The following is a 17,461-nucleotide window of genomic DNA, read 5'->3' as shown; positions in this document are numbered from 1 at the left end:
CTAACACTTCCAGTGAATACATTTGATTACCGCACATTATGAATGCAATTTAAATCGGATTAATGTATTGGTTTAAACTTTAAATCATGGTAAGAATGTGACGTGGCCATCCATGGTCAAGGCAGACACGAGATCATACTAAAACTTCCGTATAATACTTTCAAAATAAATAGATTTAGTAATTTGATATGTATTGATTACAGCACGTTTACTTTACAAGGTAATACGTATCCTAGGCGAATTAATTCACATTAAATGTATTGGTTTGAATCAAAGAATTTGACGTACGGTTTCAGCAGACCAATCAATCAAAATCACTTGTCTCTAACGTTACATTAGTTTTTATGTATGTTCAATCTAAGGGTTTCTTAGAGTAGAGTAACATTATGATACACATTTGTACAGAGGTGTTTCCATATTCCCTGCTTGTGAAAATCATTAATGACGTAGAGTGTAAATCCGTCTCACCGGATGTTGACTCTCAACAAGAGGGTCGAGCTGCTAACGTCAAAGCTTCAGTGACACCGCGGGCAGGCTGCGTTTCTCACAAAACCAGGTATCTCTTCATTTGTCTTTCAGCACACTGACAGTTGCATCATTGCAGTCGCGACCAGAAACAATGTTTCACAATGCTATAAATATTTAGTTCATTAATTTGCATGTTTCGGGTGCATCATCAAATTCAGTCTGTTTCTGTGCCTAGAATGGCGACGCTAGCTGACAACAGCTAGCAAACATGCTTTGCTTTGGCTGAACAAACACACCCTTATCTTCCAAGTTACCAGCTGAGCACAAACAATCTCGCTGTCAGTCGTTCCTCAACCTATTTATGCGCCAGGTAGCTAGATAAATAAATGCTCTGCGATCAACCATCACCTAGTAATGCTAACTCACACACACACACACACACACTCCTCCGCGTTAGCTACCGTGTCAACGATAATAATAATTAGTTAATTAAAAACAAGTTACTTGTTTTGGATACGTTCCCCAACTTAAGTTAACATCAGTGCTTCGTTGCTAGCCTCCATTACGTAACTAAGTTATTCATGGTTAGTTGTGCAAGTAGCTTTGAGCTGGATTATCTGAGGAAGGATTAAAAAAAATCAGATGGCTAACGTTAGTTGGTTAGCTGAGAAGCGGCCATATGCACCACAGCCACTAAAGTAACATTGTTATTATTGTTATGCATCTTTTACATTTTCGTCATATTACAGGTTGTGGCACCTTTTCCAGATTCCTCAGGTGGAATCTTTCTTTTCCCAGTAGCAGGTATAATTTCCTTCCCTATTAGCCAGTTCTTTGTGAATATGTTGACAGTTGCACATATTAGTATTTGTCAGGGGGGCATGTTACCATTAAATGTATTGTGCAATGTGTTGGTGGGGGTTGTACCCACACTACATTAGCACCACAGAGAAGCACAACACCTTACTGACACAGTCTGAGTTTCATCATTTACTCAGTTTCATTATTCTAAACTTAAGCCCTGAGGCCGGACTGGAGAGCTCTCACTTGTGTTGTTTTATTTCTGTATTAAATCCATTCAGACCTCACTCACTCATAACTATGTGTTGTCAACTGATTTTACTTGCATCATCCTGTCTCATGACAAAAGATAGACATTTATAGTTCCAACCAAACTATTGCTAGACCTTCCTCCTGCGCTGTGGACGAAGGTCTGGCAATGCGAGACTACCACAAAACTAACCTTTTTTATATCAATTAATCAAGCTTACACATAAACAGACGATGCAAGGGTGTGTTTTACATAAAACATGAGTGTAAGCTATCATAGCAGGATAATATTCACCTATTTACAATTTCACTAATAACACTAATTATTTAGGATTTTGGTACAGCTCACTTAATCAATTAAATGCACTTGTTTTTTGTTCATTTATAAAGCATTTTAAAAGAGCAGTTTTGAAAAGCTTTATATTATTTTGATCACTCAGTACGTAGTAGTATCATCTAGTGCTCCAATAAACACAGAGCAACAAAAGAACACAAACACTGTCAGGCACTGTTTTCCATCACAAAGTTGTTTAAAACTCGACTGCATTTTACTCAGTTGTTCTGAAACTTGCCGTTAATGTGCAGACTGACGTCAGCAGTTACACCAAGATAGTACTTCATTAGCCTCTCTGACTGTTGTAGGGACATTTTATGACTTGGGATAAGTCGGTGTCAGAGAGTAATGAGCCATGGGACTCAAACTGCAAACTGGGCATGTGTTTTTTTTTCTTTTTTCTTCACAGAATAAAAGTCCACAGTAGAGTTGTGAGGGGAGCACTGTGTCCAACCCTTTTCCCTATACAGACATCCGGCCAGCATGTCCAGTGATCCTCCCCCTCCGTACCCCGGAGGTCCCAGTGCTCCACTCATTGAGGAGAAGAATGGACAACCTGGTAATACAACTAAACATGCAGGATTGTGGTGAATGTTAATATGCACTCACAGATGCAGTGTGTGACCACATTTGAATCATGAACTTGAGCAAACTCACCATGGAGATTTAAAAATAGTCAGTGTTTGTTAAAAAGTGGACTTCTGATTCACTAACCTAGAAAAAGGAAATGTTTTGAACACACTGATGATAAAGCAGGGCCAGCTGTCTGGTGGTTGAGGTATGGTTTCATGTTGATTTGAGACTGAAATATTAACCTGAGAAGCTCCAGACACAGTGCAGCACTAATCTCAGTCAACATCTCTATTAACATTAATCTAACACTTAGTTGCTGGTAAAGCAGCTTGAATGTATCTAAACCACAACACCGATAACTGCAAAAGTGTTAATAGGAAGTGCAATTGTATATTATCTTTCTGAATGTAAGATTAATTATTGCAGTATGAATTTTGTTGACTGACTCAAACCTATGGACACCTCTCTCCAATGCCATTTTCTTTCTTTTTTCTTTGTGTTATCTTTCTGCAACAGTTCCTATAAGAAATGCCCCTATACAGGGACAACCCTTGCCTCCAGACTACGGTCCTCCACCCTACGAGGGCCCACACCCAGGCTTCCTTCCCCCACATGTTCCTGGAGAAGGGCCCATGCCAATGCCTATGCCTCAAGGTGCTGCAGTCTGCATAATATAAAAAAACACATTAAAACAGGCTGACAGACACACTGCCATAAAATATGACTGGTGTATAAAGTGGTTAAGGCTCATTTTTGAGCAAGCAAACAGAGATTAGCTTTTTCGTTTGGAGTTGTGTCTTTTGGCCATTTGACATGATTCTCAGCAAATATAATCTTTGTCTAAATGCATATTTATTTCATTAAGTGTCATTTTTCTTCTGTACAGGTGGCCTTTACCCACCTCCGCCCGGTCACTATCCTCACCCAATGCCAGGACAGATGGGCCCTGGTCCCAGTCACTTTGTCCACATGGAAGGTCACACAGCGACCGTCCTGGCTCCTCCAGGAGCAGCCACCACTGTGACCGTACTGCAGGGGGAAATGTTCCAGACCTCACCGGTGCAGACTGTATGTCCGCACTGCCAGCAGGCAATCATCACCCGCATCTCCCACGATGTCGGCCTCATGAACACACTCTTCTGCCTCTTCTGCTTCTTTGTAGGGTAAGTAGCAGACTGATTAAGGTCACATAACAGTTGGTTGTGGTGGGGTTTGTAGCATCGTTGGAAGGATTCCCACCCTCTTCTTTATAAATATGCATCACACATAAGACGGCAGTTAAAATACACAGGGCTTCTTTAAACGGGTCTAAGAATTGAGATTTTCAAGGCTGGGCCTCTGCATGTACAAGTCTGTACAACGTCTTATATTGTATATTTTCCTTTAAAGAAAATGCTAAAACAGTTAACTGATTCATGATTCAGAACTTTAAGCTGGTCATTACAGACATCATTGTGTTTTTATATATTGAAATCTAACTTGATAAACACTTTAAATGTGTACAAAAATACTATGCGTCAGAAAATAGAGCTCAAACTCCTGATCATATTTTTTAAGTCTTATTTCTCACTCACACCCTGTTCTCAGCAACATGCCTATATGCAAAGCAAGTGCACCTGTTTATGGTTTGACATGCAAATAAAAAGGTACTGTTATAGACAAAATATGCAAACATCTGGAGTTACAAGAATTTCACCAACATGTTCTTGATTCTGTCAGCTCGTTTATCTTGTATTATCCATCTGCATAATTTGCATACAGACCTGTCTATTTGAGTAGGATGCCGATAGCTACTCGTCTTCACTTCATTCAAATCAGGTTAAACAAGCTGACGTTGCTTGACCCCAGGCACACAGAGAACACATGGGATACAACAATGTTAATTTGCTCTTGTCACAGGAGCAGTGCTGACTCCAGATGTCTCCATGTTCAGACAAAAGTATTTTGTTCTTGCGTTGAACTTCATATTTTGGCACTATATAATCACACGCATATGTTTAAATTTGCAACCTATTTTGTGTCTGTTCCCAATATTCAGGTGTGATCTCGGCTGCTGCTTGATTCCCTGTCTGATTGATGACCTCAAGGATGTGACACACACCTGCCCTTACTGTAAGGGCTACATTTACACATACAAGCGTATATGCTAACCACCGACAGCTGTATGCTACAGAGATATGTACATGCACACACAAACTCACAGCTCCTCCTGCTGGTAGTGACAGCCCCCCCCCATTTTTGCAAAGTGTTGTGTAGCCCTCTTAAATTGTAAGTGCAGTTTTCTCCTTAGTTCACAGAATATTTACTGTATATATATTTCAGCATAATTCTTTCATGTATAAACATGCATTTGAAATGTACAAATCTCACGGGCACTAATGCATCCACGGAGATGGATAGGCAGAAGGTGCATCTGATCCTGTATGAAAACCTGGAGAAAAGGCTTGTGATGTTACGCATGTTAACAGGGAAAATAAATCTGGATAGATGGACAGCCTTCAGTTAGAGAAAGCTGTGAAAATGGTCACTTTATTTATATGAATTAATCTGTGAATCTTGCTGAGAAGTCAGTCATGCTGGGTTAACATTCTTGTTTTTTTCCTATTTATTTCAAATATTTTATCCACTATTTTAACAAGTTAATATTGAGAACTGAACATTTTTGTCCATGTCTGATCATTTTGTTCTAACGGACCTAGTTTCTTCCTTTTTATCATTATCCATTTTTCAATGTGAGCAAACTAACGAACCATTTTCAGCTCGATAAACTGCTGTATTTGCTTATTTGGGAATGCCTACAATTGATGTTACTTGCTATATTTATTAATCTTCTAGGCTTTAGTCAGTAGTCACTAAATGGTCAGTGATTTACAGTTACTGCCCCTGTCCATGATGTACTTTAGTTATCAGTAATTAAGCCAATGTTTGCACTTTAAGTTGGAATTCAATTTCCCCCTCTGATGCATTGATAGAAACTATCAACCTCAGCTGTCATCAGTATTTGAGAAATTTGTGCTTTGAGGACTAAGAGTATCATCTCATGAGTAAAAGCAGTGTATAATTGAAGTAGAATTAAAGTAGAGCTGAGAGTTCTACAGTTACTGATAGAGACACACTGAATTCCATTTTAGCAATCTTGTGTCCCGTCTCCCGGCAAGTATGTTGGCAAACAAATTACAGTGGTGGCACCATCATCACATAACATTGTTTAGCCTGTAACCCTCCTAATATGGCATCAGCCCTTTAAGATTACCCGCATTGCTCAGATGCATGTTAGATAATAAATACAGTTGTCTATATTGACTAATCCTAAATAGTGACTTCTCTGCTAGGAATATGCTTCAAATGAATGATTGTGTCAGACATCTTGCAAAATGACATTGTGATTCCGTTGAGATTACTAACAATAAGACAACCATAGTATGCCCACCACAGCATGCCCCATCTGCCGTTCACCTTTACTCACAAAGTGCAGTTTGTCTGCATGAACCACACATCAAAACAAATAATTCTCACTGGCTAGTTCCTTGACTCTATGTGCATTTGATTACTTTTCTTCTTGAGGCTAGCTATGCTGTGCAAGAAAGTGAATTTTGAGTTGAAGGATTGCATTGAAGTTTTAATACAAAGTACTGTATGCCATTGTTGTGGATAATGCCGGTCTGCATTGCTCTCTAAATGTCTGTAATATGTACAACTATGTAAGTCAAAATTTGTTTGACTGTTGTACACAGGTACTATTTTATCAATAAAAATCAGAACATGACTTTTCCTTGAAACTTATTTTAATGTTTTTTGGAAAATGAACTATGCCTGCAAAGTTAATACTGTATGTAAATATAATCTGCAAACACAAAAAAAATTCAAGTTTCTTCGGCTGGGCCTATGCAGAGAAAAGAAACTGCACAGACTAGACAGAACGCCCATAACTACCCGAGCCTGTTGGGATGAAATATGGGCTCAAAAATGACATGATGGGAGTATCTTTGCCATAAGTATTAAATACATTACAATTTTCAAAGTGCAAAGGTTTCAGTCTCTCCATCGGTGTCCACACTGAGCATTGCAGCATTTGTAGAAAGTTGTCATAGGTTCATCAGCTGATCTGGTCTGAATCTGCATGAAATATGCCCGAAGATGCCCACACTTGGGACAAGTTTCTGTAAACATAACAAGTAAATGTCAGTTTGGAAACAAAAGACATCCTGGAATAGGCCGTATTTGGTTATACTTTGAAAAAGATTATGCATTAGACAATAAAGGTGTAAAAACTCACCAAATTAATACAAGAATCATCTCCAAGAAAAACAAATCAAAATCTGTGTGCGTGCATAGCCTTTATTTATTCTAGTAAAGATTTGCCAAGTTTAACAGACATTCAAGGAATCTGAGTGATTAATTGGTGCTAAGATTTTACTAGAAAGTGTAATAATAATAATACAGAGTGCTATATGAAGACTGAGCAAGTGCTATGAAAAAACTAATTGTACAATTTGATGTGCTACTATAGACTTTACATTCTGTGTATGCTACAAAATGATCCTAAATAGAAATAATTAGATTTTCCTTTTCTTTTTTTAAGTTATGTTAAACTGAAACAGTGCATGCAGAATAATGCACACCCCTTTTGGCATTAGTGTTTGCAACAGTGAGAAATATATGATCACAGTTTAACATTTTATGCTTCAAGTTTTGAACAATCATCAATATAACTAATAGTTAAAATAAACATTTTACATTTACAACATGATGGAGGAGCTCAACTAATTTTAGGGGATAGATAAGTTTAAATTCAGAAAATATGAGATCAGTGTTGGACGTGAGTTTAACTTAATGCTTAAAATAAAATGACACCCTGAATCCAGCGATTGTTAAATAAAATGATGAATTTAAAAATATTACAACATGTTGCCCATGATGATGATAGCATGGCAACACAGGTGATTTTGCAATATACTGCAAGACACACCTAATGTCATATCTGTGTGAATCATGAAAACTTTCACATAATTTAATAGGTAGACAGCAGACCGACATGCACACATCTCTTAAAGGTCCCATGGCATGAAAATTTCACTTTATGAGGTTTTTTAACATTAATGTGAGTTCCCCCAGCCTGCCTATGATCCCCCAGTTGCTAGAAATGGCAATAGATGTAAATCGAGGCCTGGGTATCCTGCTCTGCCTTTGAGAAAATGAAAGCTCAGATGGGCCGATCTGGAATCTGCTCCTTATGGAGGTCATAAGGAGGAAGGTTACCTCCCCTTTCTCTTAAGCCCCCAGGAAGAGCGCCGAGTCTAAAAGCCACCATGGACTTAGCGGATAGGGGTGGTACTGCACCCCATGGCCCAGAAAGACTTTTCACATAGACTTTGCATGGCGAAAGAAACGTCTATATTTCAGTGGATAATTTGTTTCTGGGTATATCAACTTACCAGCCCGAACACTGAAAGGGTCCTTGTTAAAAACGTTAAGTTTTTAACATTTTTAACATTCACTAGAAGCGAATCCAGAATTATTAAATTTGGCATGATGAACGCACATAGTGGACGCGAACAGGGCCGTGGGACTGCGCCCGCCCACTCAAATGACTGTTCTATTAATACGTCCATGGTATTATCTTATGAAGTTATGATACATCCGAGGGATGTATGTATGCTGTAAAGCCTGTTAGCTACGTGGATGTAACGTCATTAGCGTTTCCCAAACTGGCGGGCTATCGGCTAGCTAGCTAGTTGCTAACATCAGGGGTAGCTAGCATGGCTATGGCTGTATAAAGATCTATAGCTACATAGCTAGTTATATGCCTACATAACGTTACTACAGACAGTGATTACATCGCCTTGGTTCTCTCTTATGATACATCCGAGGGCTGTATGCTGTAAAGCTTGTAACGTGGATGAGAGCTGAAGCCATGGATGAGCTTTGTTCACAAAACTGCAGGCTAACTGCTAGCACTGGTTAGTAGCTAGCTAGCTAGTAGCACAACGTGATTATTAAATCTCCTTGGTTGTCTAGCTAAAGACATCTATTGTTTATTTAGCTAAGCATGTAAACAATAGGGAACAACGCAAACACAATGTTTAACGTTAGTGAATATTTTAGACAATGAAAACGGCAAGTTCATGAGTTCGCCACTTGTAAGAGACACGACAGAGAAGCTCATGAACGCGCATGTTGCTACCGGTTGCTACGACAACGCAAACAAATTGTTGCTAGTGCGCATGCCCATCGTGAGCCAACCAGCGTTTTGGGCCAACAATGCGGAAGAGCCGAGCTCCATGTTTGCCAAGGGGGTAAGCGTCTCCTCACAACCATAGACTGTATATAAGAATGGACCAACAGATCCCGTTGCTCTGGACGGAGACCAGTGAAGGCCGTTAGAAGCACTTTTCCGGTGAACGCTGAGCGTTACTGCGCAGCCTCCAACTGAGAGAGACGACGTAAATGTGACGTGAGCAACGTGTCTGAAAGTTGTAAGTCTTCTGGTAGCTGTGCCAAGAGAAATCTCAATCATTCCCAATCTTGCAGGGACGGAGAGCGTAGGAATATGTAAGGAGATAACATAGGCACAGGCTAATTATTGCTAACTAAAATGCTAGTTAACATTAGTAATTGCACTTAAACAGCTAATGTGAGACGAAACTGCCTGTGCGCTTCTCCTGTACTATACGGTAATTCCTCTACTATGCGACAGTAAGTCGCGTGGTTATGACCCAATCGTTAGCCTATTTTTATAAAAACGTCTGCTACGGAGCCATAACGTGAGGTACAAGGTAATGGAGCCTTTTATACATTGTCGTGTTTCTTTAGAAATAAACAATGGACAAATAGAGTCTTTAAACGCTTCAGACGTAAAGTTATTCGCTGTCAAAGTGACGTCAAAATGAATGGCAGTCAATGGAATGCTAACGGGGGGTGATCGTTTTTTAGCATTAAAATGGCGCCATAGGAGGTTCGCGGTCCGAGGAGAGGCTTACCCCCTTGCTCACAACCTGAACCTCCTATGACGCCATTTTGATGCTAATAAGCACTCACCCCCCGTTAGCATTCCATTGACTGCCATTAATTTTGACGCCACTTTGACAGCGAATAACTTTACATCTGAAGCGTTTAAAGACTTCATTTGTCCATTGTTTATTTCTAAAGAAACACGACAATGTATAAAAAGCTCCATTACCTTGTACCTCACGTTATGGCTCCGTAGCAGACGATTTTGTAAAAATAGGCTAACGATTGTGTCATAACCACGGGACGTACTGTCGCATAGTAGAGAAATTACCGTATAGTACAGGAGAAGCTCGCAGATAGTTTCGACTTACATTAGCTGTTTAAGTTTAATTACTAATGTTAACTAGCATTTTAGTTAGCAATAATTAGCCTGTGCCTATGTTATCTCCTTACATATACCTACGCTCTCCGTCTCTGCAAGATTGGGAATGATTGAGATTTCTCTTGGCACAGCTACCAGAAGACTTACAACTTTCAGACAGGTTGCTCACGTCACATTTATGTCGTCTCTCTCAGTTGGAGTCTGCGCAGTAAAAGTGCTTCTAATATCCTTCACTGGTCTCCGTCCAGAGCAACGGGATCTGTTGGTCCACTCTTATATGCTGTCTATGGCTCCATGTTTGCTTTATGCGCTGTTGAGCACTCTCATTGGAATGTACAGGGCTTCCCGCCGAACACTGTATCCAGTTCTCTTAATACATTCATATTTCTCTGCTTTGCCCGCCCAGAGAATTTGGCCCACCCATGAGAAAGAGAGAGACATCATGGCTTGAAAACAAGCTGGTCAAGGCCACACCCCCACCCTCCACCTTGCCCCCCCCTCTCTCCTCCTCAATAGCATTTAAAGCTACAGACACAGAAATTGCACATCCTAAGTAAAGCTCATTGTGGGACTGGCTCTAGTGGCTGTAATTCTGCACCAAGGCTGAATTTCGGGGAAAAGACTTCAGATACAGTATTAGGGGACCACTAAGGCCTATATAAAAGCATCCAAAAAAAGCAGCATGTCATGGGACCGTTAAACACAATTTACTTATTACTTCAGTGTCAATTGGAAAATACTGTATAGATCTCAGAAAAATATAAACATAATTTTGTAGCACAACTAATTGTGCCAAGGGTGTTTAGCGTAGACAGTAGGGCGACATTGAGTGAGCACCAGTGCAACTTTCTGAATAATAACATACAGCACAGGCACAATGGAGCGTTTTGGAGTTGACTCTTGCTTCAAATGTATCAAGACAAGAGACCTAGGATTACTAGCCTTTGACACAGTAATAAACTGAAGTCTACACCATACATTGTTTTTAATGTTACTTACCAGCAGTTGAGTCCACGTTTTCCCAAGCTGCAGCGCCACCAAGAACATCATCCACCTCTTTCAGCTTGGGATATTTTCTGCTATTTACCTGTAGAAAAGAGAATTATGTCAAACACAAAGACTATAGTCAAATGCAAACTACAGGGGTAGCATCTTCTTTCTCTGAAATACAAAGCGTAGACAGTAACATGTCTATGATTTAAAATAAAACTTCGACGTGATAAAATGTGCGCCGAGATTTAATCTAAACATATCTCACCTTTCTTGTGATGTTGTGTACATACGGACAGGTGTTGCAGGCGAATCTCATGCACTTCTGTCCTTCCTCAACAATTAAAACATTTCCGCAAGTTGGACAAAAAAGAAGCATGTTACCCGAGATATATATGTAGCTAACAGCTACAAACTAAAACAACTAACTCAATATGAGTACTCTATTTTACCCAGCTAGCAAATTGTTTAAGACTCCGTGTCGTACACAGTTTGGTGCATGTGGAGGGGCGGAAGTGGCTGATGAAAGCAGGTGCTACTCTTTTTATCGATCGGTGGGAAACGAAATATAAAGATAAAAAGTGGTTGTCTATATTAATTTAACGACCACATCCAAAAATACTATCACTAACGAATAACATCGAATGACCTAAACTTTTGGCTGTTGTACCACCTCTTTGGTTGTACTAAAGTGATGTCTGAATGTACGTCCACGTAGGGGAACCATTTGTTCTGAGCTACAGTTGCCTTCCGGTTCGGTATATTTACTGTACACATTTTTTGTTTACTTCATGGCTTTTTGCAGCGAAATAGTTTCCAGTTAACATTTTGTCAGCTGTTAAACGCGAGTCTTTTTATTTAGTTTATTTTTGTAGTTTTAACATTACCCTCCGGGTTGCTGTTTGTTGAATGCCCGATGATGGAGGAGCTGAGTCAGGACACTGATGGAGGAGGACTGTCTGTAAAGGTTGAAGAGGTGGAAAACGAGAACCTGACAGAGATGGCAGCTTTAGACGCAGATGAGGAAGACGAGGAGGCTCTTCCTCACTCAGAGATCCTGGATATTTTCGAGGAGGGACTTGCTCAACTTGTGCAGGACCCTTTACTTTGTGATCTGCCCATTCAGGTTGGTTGGATTTGATCTGACACTTTATATCCTGTGATGTAAAAGCAACATGTCATAACGATATTTTGTAAAATAGTTACTATTAAAACACAGAAATATCACATTTACCTGCAGTACATTTATACTCCTGATTGAATATCCTGTTTTCTTTAATCGTTTTTTGAGATATATCTCAACTTAACCTAAGTGTACCAGTTGCAATTCCATTTATCTGGTTTAGATTTGCTTGGTTAAATTAAGTTCCCACGCTTCACAGTGAATGTCAGAGCCAAAACAAACCTCAGAGTCTAAGATGACTCCCCTCATCTCATGTCTGTCTGATAGAGCTATATACTTTCTTTGCATAATGTTTAAAAAATAATTTAAGCTAATACATTATAGTAAGTGCTATTAAACAGATGTAACTTTCAGAATAGGGTCTTAAAAGTACAGAAAAAAAGGCAAAGAAAAACTGAAATCAATTCATTTTTAACTTATTGTAATTGGTTGCATTTTGGGCTATTATTATTTTTTTTTTTTATTAGAGATTAGTCTGTCGTTTTTGATTAATGGATACATCATTTAGTGTATAAAAATGCCAGATAATAGTTCAGAATTCCTATTTACAAACTCCCAGAGCCGAAGGTGAGAATGATTACTTAATTATCAAAATTGTTGACAATTGTCTATCGACCAATCAATTGATTGAATGACTGTTTCAGCACTATTTGTAATTTAACATAATTTATTAAACTAAAGTTCAAAGTTAACCATTGTTTTACAGGTTAACCTTTTTATTTACAGTACAACACCATGGCTGAGTGTCATTCTGTTGGTTACTGGGCAAACTGTGTTTGAATTGTGAATTGCATTTGTTAGAATCTGCACTGATAGATTAAAGAAGTCCTGTACATTTTCATGAAACCTGATCATCTTTGTCTTTAGGTGACTCTGGAGGAAGTCAATTCTCAGATTGCTTTGGAGTACGGCCAGGCGATGACTGTGAGGGTTTTAAAGGCAGATGGCGAGATTATGCGTAAGTGAAAAGTACAAACAATTTGTAGTTGTATTTTTATTAATTTATTTTATTTAAATAATATATTAACCATTATTTGAAAAAAAAAAAAAAAAAAAAAAAAATTCCTCCCTAAGCCATAGTGGTGGTCCAAAATGCCACTGTCCTTGACCTGAAGAAGGCCATTCGCAGATTCATGGAGCTGAAACAACAACGTGAAGGCGGAGTGAAACATGTCAGCTGGTAGATACACTCACAGACACATGAACATCAAGGGGTTTTAAAATTGAAAAATGGCCAAACATATAATTTGTTACAATATGTTATGCCCCCCCACACCCATCCATATATTGCTGCAAAATATAAATAAATAAATTAGCAAATGTTTGTGTTTTACTGTTGCCGCAGTTTTGTCAAAACTGTGAAGCAAAGGTTACATAATCTGTGACCTTATTTTTGTAATATTTAAAAGCTGAACAGCGTAGTGACGCTGTGGTGAACAGGGTCTACACTCTACTAATAGTGTATAAGTAAATAGCTGACGCAAGCTTTCTTTCTTTTACAGGAGATATGTTTGGAGAACTTATCATTTAGTATTTCAAGGGGAAAAGCTTGAAGATGACAAGATGAGGCTCAAAGAGTAAGTGCATAACATAATCACCTCCTTCACTTGTGATGCTGTTATCATCAGCATTGTTTGACTGTTTGTATTTCTTTATATCTTTAGCTACGGGATCAGGAACAGAGATGAAGTGACGTTCATGAAGAGACTTAGGAAAAAGTGAAATGTCATAGGAAAAAACACCAGTTCCTGGAGTGTGTACTGGTGCTACCTGCCTCGAAAAACTTGAAATTACATTTACAAAGTATTCATGATTGAAGTGTTTTGGGGCATTTTTGACATATTTTTGTACACATTACAAACTGAGCATGCTTCTCAAAGAGGCTACATGTAAATAAGATATCTGGAGTACGAGATGTTTAGCCCCTGTTTTACTGCCAATTTGCAGTGATCTTGTATAGTTGTTTGCAAACATTAAAATATATATTTCAGTATTTTGCTTTTGTGTGTTTTATCTGAATCTTAAAAAGAGCATTATGTAACATTTCCCAGAAGGGGCAGATGTAATCCGACGATTTGAATATTTCCTGGTAGACGTTAACACAACATGCCCTTGTTGACCTAGTTTGAATGTTACCTGTAGAGGATACACTGGGAGCAGCTGAGGACATACGGTAATATGTATGGTTTCTCTTTAATTTAATATTCTCTTTAATACAGTTTAGTGGGGACTTAATGAAGTCAGTAGTTAATGTTTGAGTCATGTTATGACACAGTATCATCATGAGTTATGAGCTTAAGATTTGTGTTGCTTCGAAAACTAATTTCAGTTTTTTATCTACAAGTTAATTATTTTAATATTTTTGTATTATTGTTGGTACCATTGCTTGCTCAAACCAGAATTAGTTTTTTCAACTGTCTTTTTGTTGCAGGAAAGACAGTGTTTGACTTAATATTATAGTAGTATAGTATATTGTATTACCAACCACCTTAAATGGCTTTTTAAAGTATGAATTTAATGTAGGACTCAATATGAAATGTAGTAAAGGTACAGTGGACAGTGAGTGGGCACTTTTTTTTTGTCTCAGTCAACCTTTGATGGCATTTCAGAGATGCACAACAACTTTGTTGACCATCCACTCACTGTTTTATCAAAATTCTTCAGCTATAAATGGATAACTGAAGGCATCACAACAATGTGTCTATGTATTCTACGTACATACACTACATTCCTATTTCTGCTTTAATTTACAGTATGGAACATTTTGCACACCAAACAAGTATAAACATACAGTAAATAGAATATCAGATAGGATAAAAACAATCCAACAATTCCCTGTGTCTTTTTAGCATCTACCATGACTTCTTCAGACAGTGAGCTGAAGAAGATATCTACAGAGTTGAAATATATTTCACTCAAGAGACAACAACTTCTGGAAAGGAAAAAAATCCAGTGCATATTTCAAGAGTTGAGGAATCGTGCTGAATTTGAACAAACAGGTGACTTATTCAAAAAATTGAGACAGATATTTGCAACATGACAATAAATAAGCTACCTCTATACAGTATATTTGCCTCTGCTGTCTCTTTTCTTCTACCAGAGGAGGCAGACTCAAAACAGCTTGAGATTGACAGCATTGATGACAAACTGAAACAACTAACAGAAAGGAAGGCAGAGCTCCAAAATAGCCTTGAGAGCATCCTCAATGCCAAAGTGAAGAATAGCAAGAAAGGCAAGTCCACATTTACTGTACCATAGCAAATCATTGCGCCATCATACTTTGGTTTTGTAACCACTTTTTTTCTTCTTTGTTAGAGGTCAGTTTCACCTCCATTCAGCCGACTAGTGTTCCTGGCTTCAAAATTTTCTATGTTGAGCCTCCACCTGCTATCCCTGGTGAGTCGGTAATGCACAAATGCTCATTTTAACTATTCAGTTTTTGTCTTCTAATAACAAGATATGCACCAAGTCACAGTGCTGCCACAGTCCTTTATCAATGTAGCATTTTTTAAGCTTCATCAGTGCAAACATTTTTTGCACTGATCAAGTTCCTCATTCATTAACTGGAGTGCAGGTTATATGCCATTTCACGTTTGCTGGACTTTGGTGCTTACACAGCCAACAAAAGAACAATAATGCATTTATGCTGTTTTAGGGCAAGTTGGTGAACTGTGAAATTGTGACTGAAATTGAAAACTGAAATTTGACCAAGAGTCTTCCTGTTCTTAACAGCCCCTTCAGTGATTCTGGACATGGAAAAGCTTCCACCTTGTCCATGCAGGACACAGTGTCCAGAGTGTCGGCAGTTCATCACAACAGAGACTTTTACCTCTGTCAGCAGTGTCACCTGGCTGGTGTGTTTTATGACAGCTTTGATTGGGTATGAAACCTTTCCCTCCATCCTGGTGAAATATTTGCATGAGAATACAATCACACCTTGTTGGGCCTGTTTGTATTTGTGCAGTTGATGTTACAGTCACTGGCATATGTTTCCACATTTAATGTTGTTCCTGTTCCTTCTTTCGCAGATGCGTGGCTGGTTGTTGCCTCATTCCCTTCTGTCTCGATAAGTTCAAATCTACCACACACCAATGTCCTAAGTGCCGAGCGTTTATCAGAACTATTAAAAAGCTCTGAGAGAAAAGAAGCTGGTGAGAACTTGAAGCTCAGACTGAAAGAGCGTCAGAAATTGACCTAATGGTAAAGTATTTCAGCAGCATGGCTCCCTTGCAGAGTTTATCTGTTTGCGTTCACTATCATCCTAATCGACTTTGATTTTAATGGAGCACGTCAGAAGGAAAATGTGGTGTTAACTAATATAGTCTGCCTGTATGTACATGTATATTATATTAGGATGCATCTGTATATTTAAATAGAATAGAAAATGTATATGACTCAAATATACTGTACAAATCTGTAAAATGATTGAAATCATGTAAACATTCAGTTCTCTATTAAGGCATACAAATGCAGTGAGCTGTTTGTTCAACTAAAATACACAATTAAAGCCTTTCTTTGTATATTTGTTAAATTTCAACCACTAAAGGGTTAATGGCATACTGGGGATGGTCATACGGTAGGTTAACTTTGAAATCCTAAATAATATAAGATATGTTTTCAAAACTACTGCTATATTTTTTTTTATCAAAGGTAACATAAATACCATATGTAAAACATGGCATTTAAAGTCAAGTCAATTTAATTTATATAGCCCAATATCACAAATCACAAATATGCCTCAGGGGATTCACAATCTGTACAGCATGGCACCCTCTATCCTTAGACCCTCAATTTGGATAAGGTAAAACTTACCAAAAATAACTTGGAAGAACTAACTAACTAAAAAAATGGAAGAAACAGCAGGGAGAGAGAGATGAGGACAATATGCACACAGGGCACAGTGAGAGGCAATAGGAGAAGCTGAATCTCCTGGAGGATGAAGATCCATATCCACAACATCTGAAATGAGGCACCGACAGCCAGGGAAGGGAGAGAGGTCCCAGGACAGCCCATGATCCAAAACAGAGAAGCCTGAGTGAAAAGATAGGACAAGGAGGAGAGGTTAGGGAGAAAGAGAGTGAGAAAGCGGCGTACAGCTTGGATATGCATGTGCTTGTGGGACAACAGACAAACAGGGTTAGAGAGATGCAATAGTTTCCGTACCGTATCCTCTTCGGCAGGACAAATGAACTATAGCACTACTTAGGTTAATAGATTCATTGAGACTGAGGCCGACTGGCCAGAAGGATAACTGTAACAGCTCCACAAGGCCTGTAGTAATTAAAGAATAAGTTATAATACATTGGATGTAACAGAGGCATGAATACGGGTCTCTGCATCAGCCACAGAAGTTTTTTGAAGGTGAAAAACGGCGGTAAGGTCAAAACGATTACTGTTTAATATGTGGGTCAAAAGTTTCTGAGACAACTCTTTCTAGTACTTTTGAAAAGAATAGTTATATATTGATTGATAATTATTCAGAGACCGTGGATTAAGTTGTGGTTTATTTGAATATGGGTTTAACCACATC

General features: G+C 38.6%; 4 protein-coding genes across 7 annotated transcripts; 3 read left to right on the top strand and 1 right to left on the bottom strand.

Moving 5' to 3' along the window:
- The first annotated feature begins 283 nt into the window (after nucleotides 1-283).
- Nucleotides 284-5,921, top strand: cdip1 (cell death-inducing p53 target 1). Of its 2 annotated transcripts, XM_035996504.1 has the most exons (6): nucleotides 425-556; nucleotides 1,218-1,272; nucleotides 2,262-2,411; nucleotides 2,942-3,079; nucleotides 3,312-3,588; nucleotides 4,464-4,597. In XM_035996504.1, the coding sequence occupies exons 3-6, from the start codon at nucleotides 2,336-2,338 to the stop codon at nucleotides 4,573-4,575; spliced, it is 603 nt and encodes a 200-aa protein (XP_035852397.1). In that variant the 5' UTR covers nucleotides 425-556; nucleotides 1,218-1,272; nucleotides 2,262-2,335; the 3' UTR covers nucleotides 4,576-4,597. The 2 variants fall into 2 exon arrangements, with proteins under 2 accessions (XP_031168154.1, XP_035852397.1); XM_031312294.2 differs by lacking the exon at nucleotides 1,218-1,272 and having other exon boundaries at nucleotides 284-556; nucleotides 4,464-5,921.
- Nucleotides 5,922-6,192: 271 nt separating this feature from the next.
- Nucleotides 6,193-11,287, bottom strand: polr3k (polymerase (RNA) III (DNA directed) polypeptide K). The gene is made up of 3 exons (XM_031312297.2): nucleotides 11,017-11,287; nucleotides 10,758-10,845; nucleotides 6,193-6,585 (listed from the first exon to the last, which is right to left on the bottom strand). Exons 1-3 carry the CDS (start codon nucleotides 11,125-11,127, stop codon nucleotides 6,458-6,460), a joined length of 327 nt encoding a protein of 108 aa, XP_031168157.1. The 5' UTR covers nucleotides 11,128-11,287; the 3' UTR covers nucleotides 6,193-6,457.
- Nucleotides 11,288-11,455: 168 nt separating this feature from the next.
- snrnp25 (small nuclear ribonucleoprotein 25) lies at nucleotides 11,456-13,924 on the top strand. 2 transcript variants are annotated; one of them, XM_031312296.2, is made up of 5 exons: nucleotides 11,456-11,874; nucleotides 12,799-12,889; nucleotides 13,006-13,103; nucleotides 13,434-13,508; nucleotides 13,596-13,615. In XM_031312296.2, the coding sequence occupies exons 1-4, from the start codon at nucleotides 11,665-11,667 to the stop codon at nucleotides 13,482-13,484; spliced, it is 450 nt and encodes a 149-aa protein (XP_031168156.1). In that variant the 5' UTR covers nucleotides 11,456-11,664; the 3' UTR covers nucleotides 13,485-13,508; nucleotides 13,596-13,615. The 2 variants fall into 2 exon arrangements, with proteins under 2 accessions (XP_031168156.1, XP_031168155.1); XM_031312295.2 differs by having other exon boundaries at nucleotides 11,472-11,874; nucleotides 13,006-13,111; nucleotides 13,596-13,924.
- A 102-nt stretch (nucleotides 13,925-14,026) lies between these two features.
- Nucleotides 14,027-17,225, top strand: LOC116059303 (cell death-inducing p53-target protein 1-like). Of its 2 annotated transcripts, none has more exons than XM_031312291.2 (6): nucleotides 14,027-14,104; nucleotides 14,781-14,930; nucleotides 15,032-15,163; nucleotides 15,247-15,327; nucleotides 15,664-15,811; nucleotides 15,960-17,225. In XM_031312291.2, exons 2-6 carry the CDS (start codon nucleotides 14,789-14,791, stop codon nucleotides 16,066-16,068), a joined length of 612 nt encoding a protein of 203 aa, XP_031168151.1. In that variant the 5' UTR covers nucleotides 14,027-14,104; nucleotides 14,781-14,788; the 3' UTR covers nucleotides 16,069-17,225. The 2 variants fall into 2 exon arrangements, with proteins under 2 accessions (XP_031168151.1, XP_031168152.1); XM_031312292.2 differs by having other exon boundaries at nucleotides 14,067-14,111.
- The last annotated feature ends 236 nt before the right edge of the window (nucleotides 17,226-17,461 follow it).

The sequence above is a fragment of the Sander lucioperca genome, chromosome 21 (genome assembly GCF_008315115.2).
Source record: "Sander lucioperca isolate FBNREF2018 chromosome 21, SLUC_FBN_1.2, whole genome shotgun sequence".
NCBI classification, from domain to species: domain Eukaryota; kingdom Metazoa; phylum Chordata; class Actinopteri; order Perciformes; family Percidae; genus Sander; species Sander lucioperca.
Note: the sequence above shows the minus strand (reverse complement) of the source record. Positions and strands in the feature narration are given on the sequence as shown.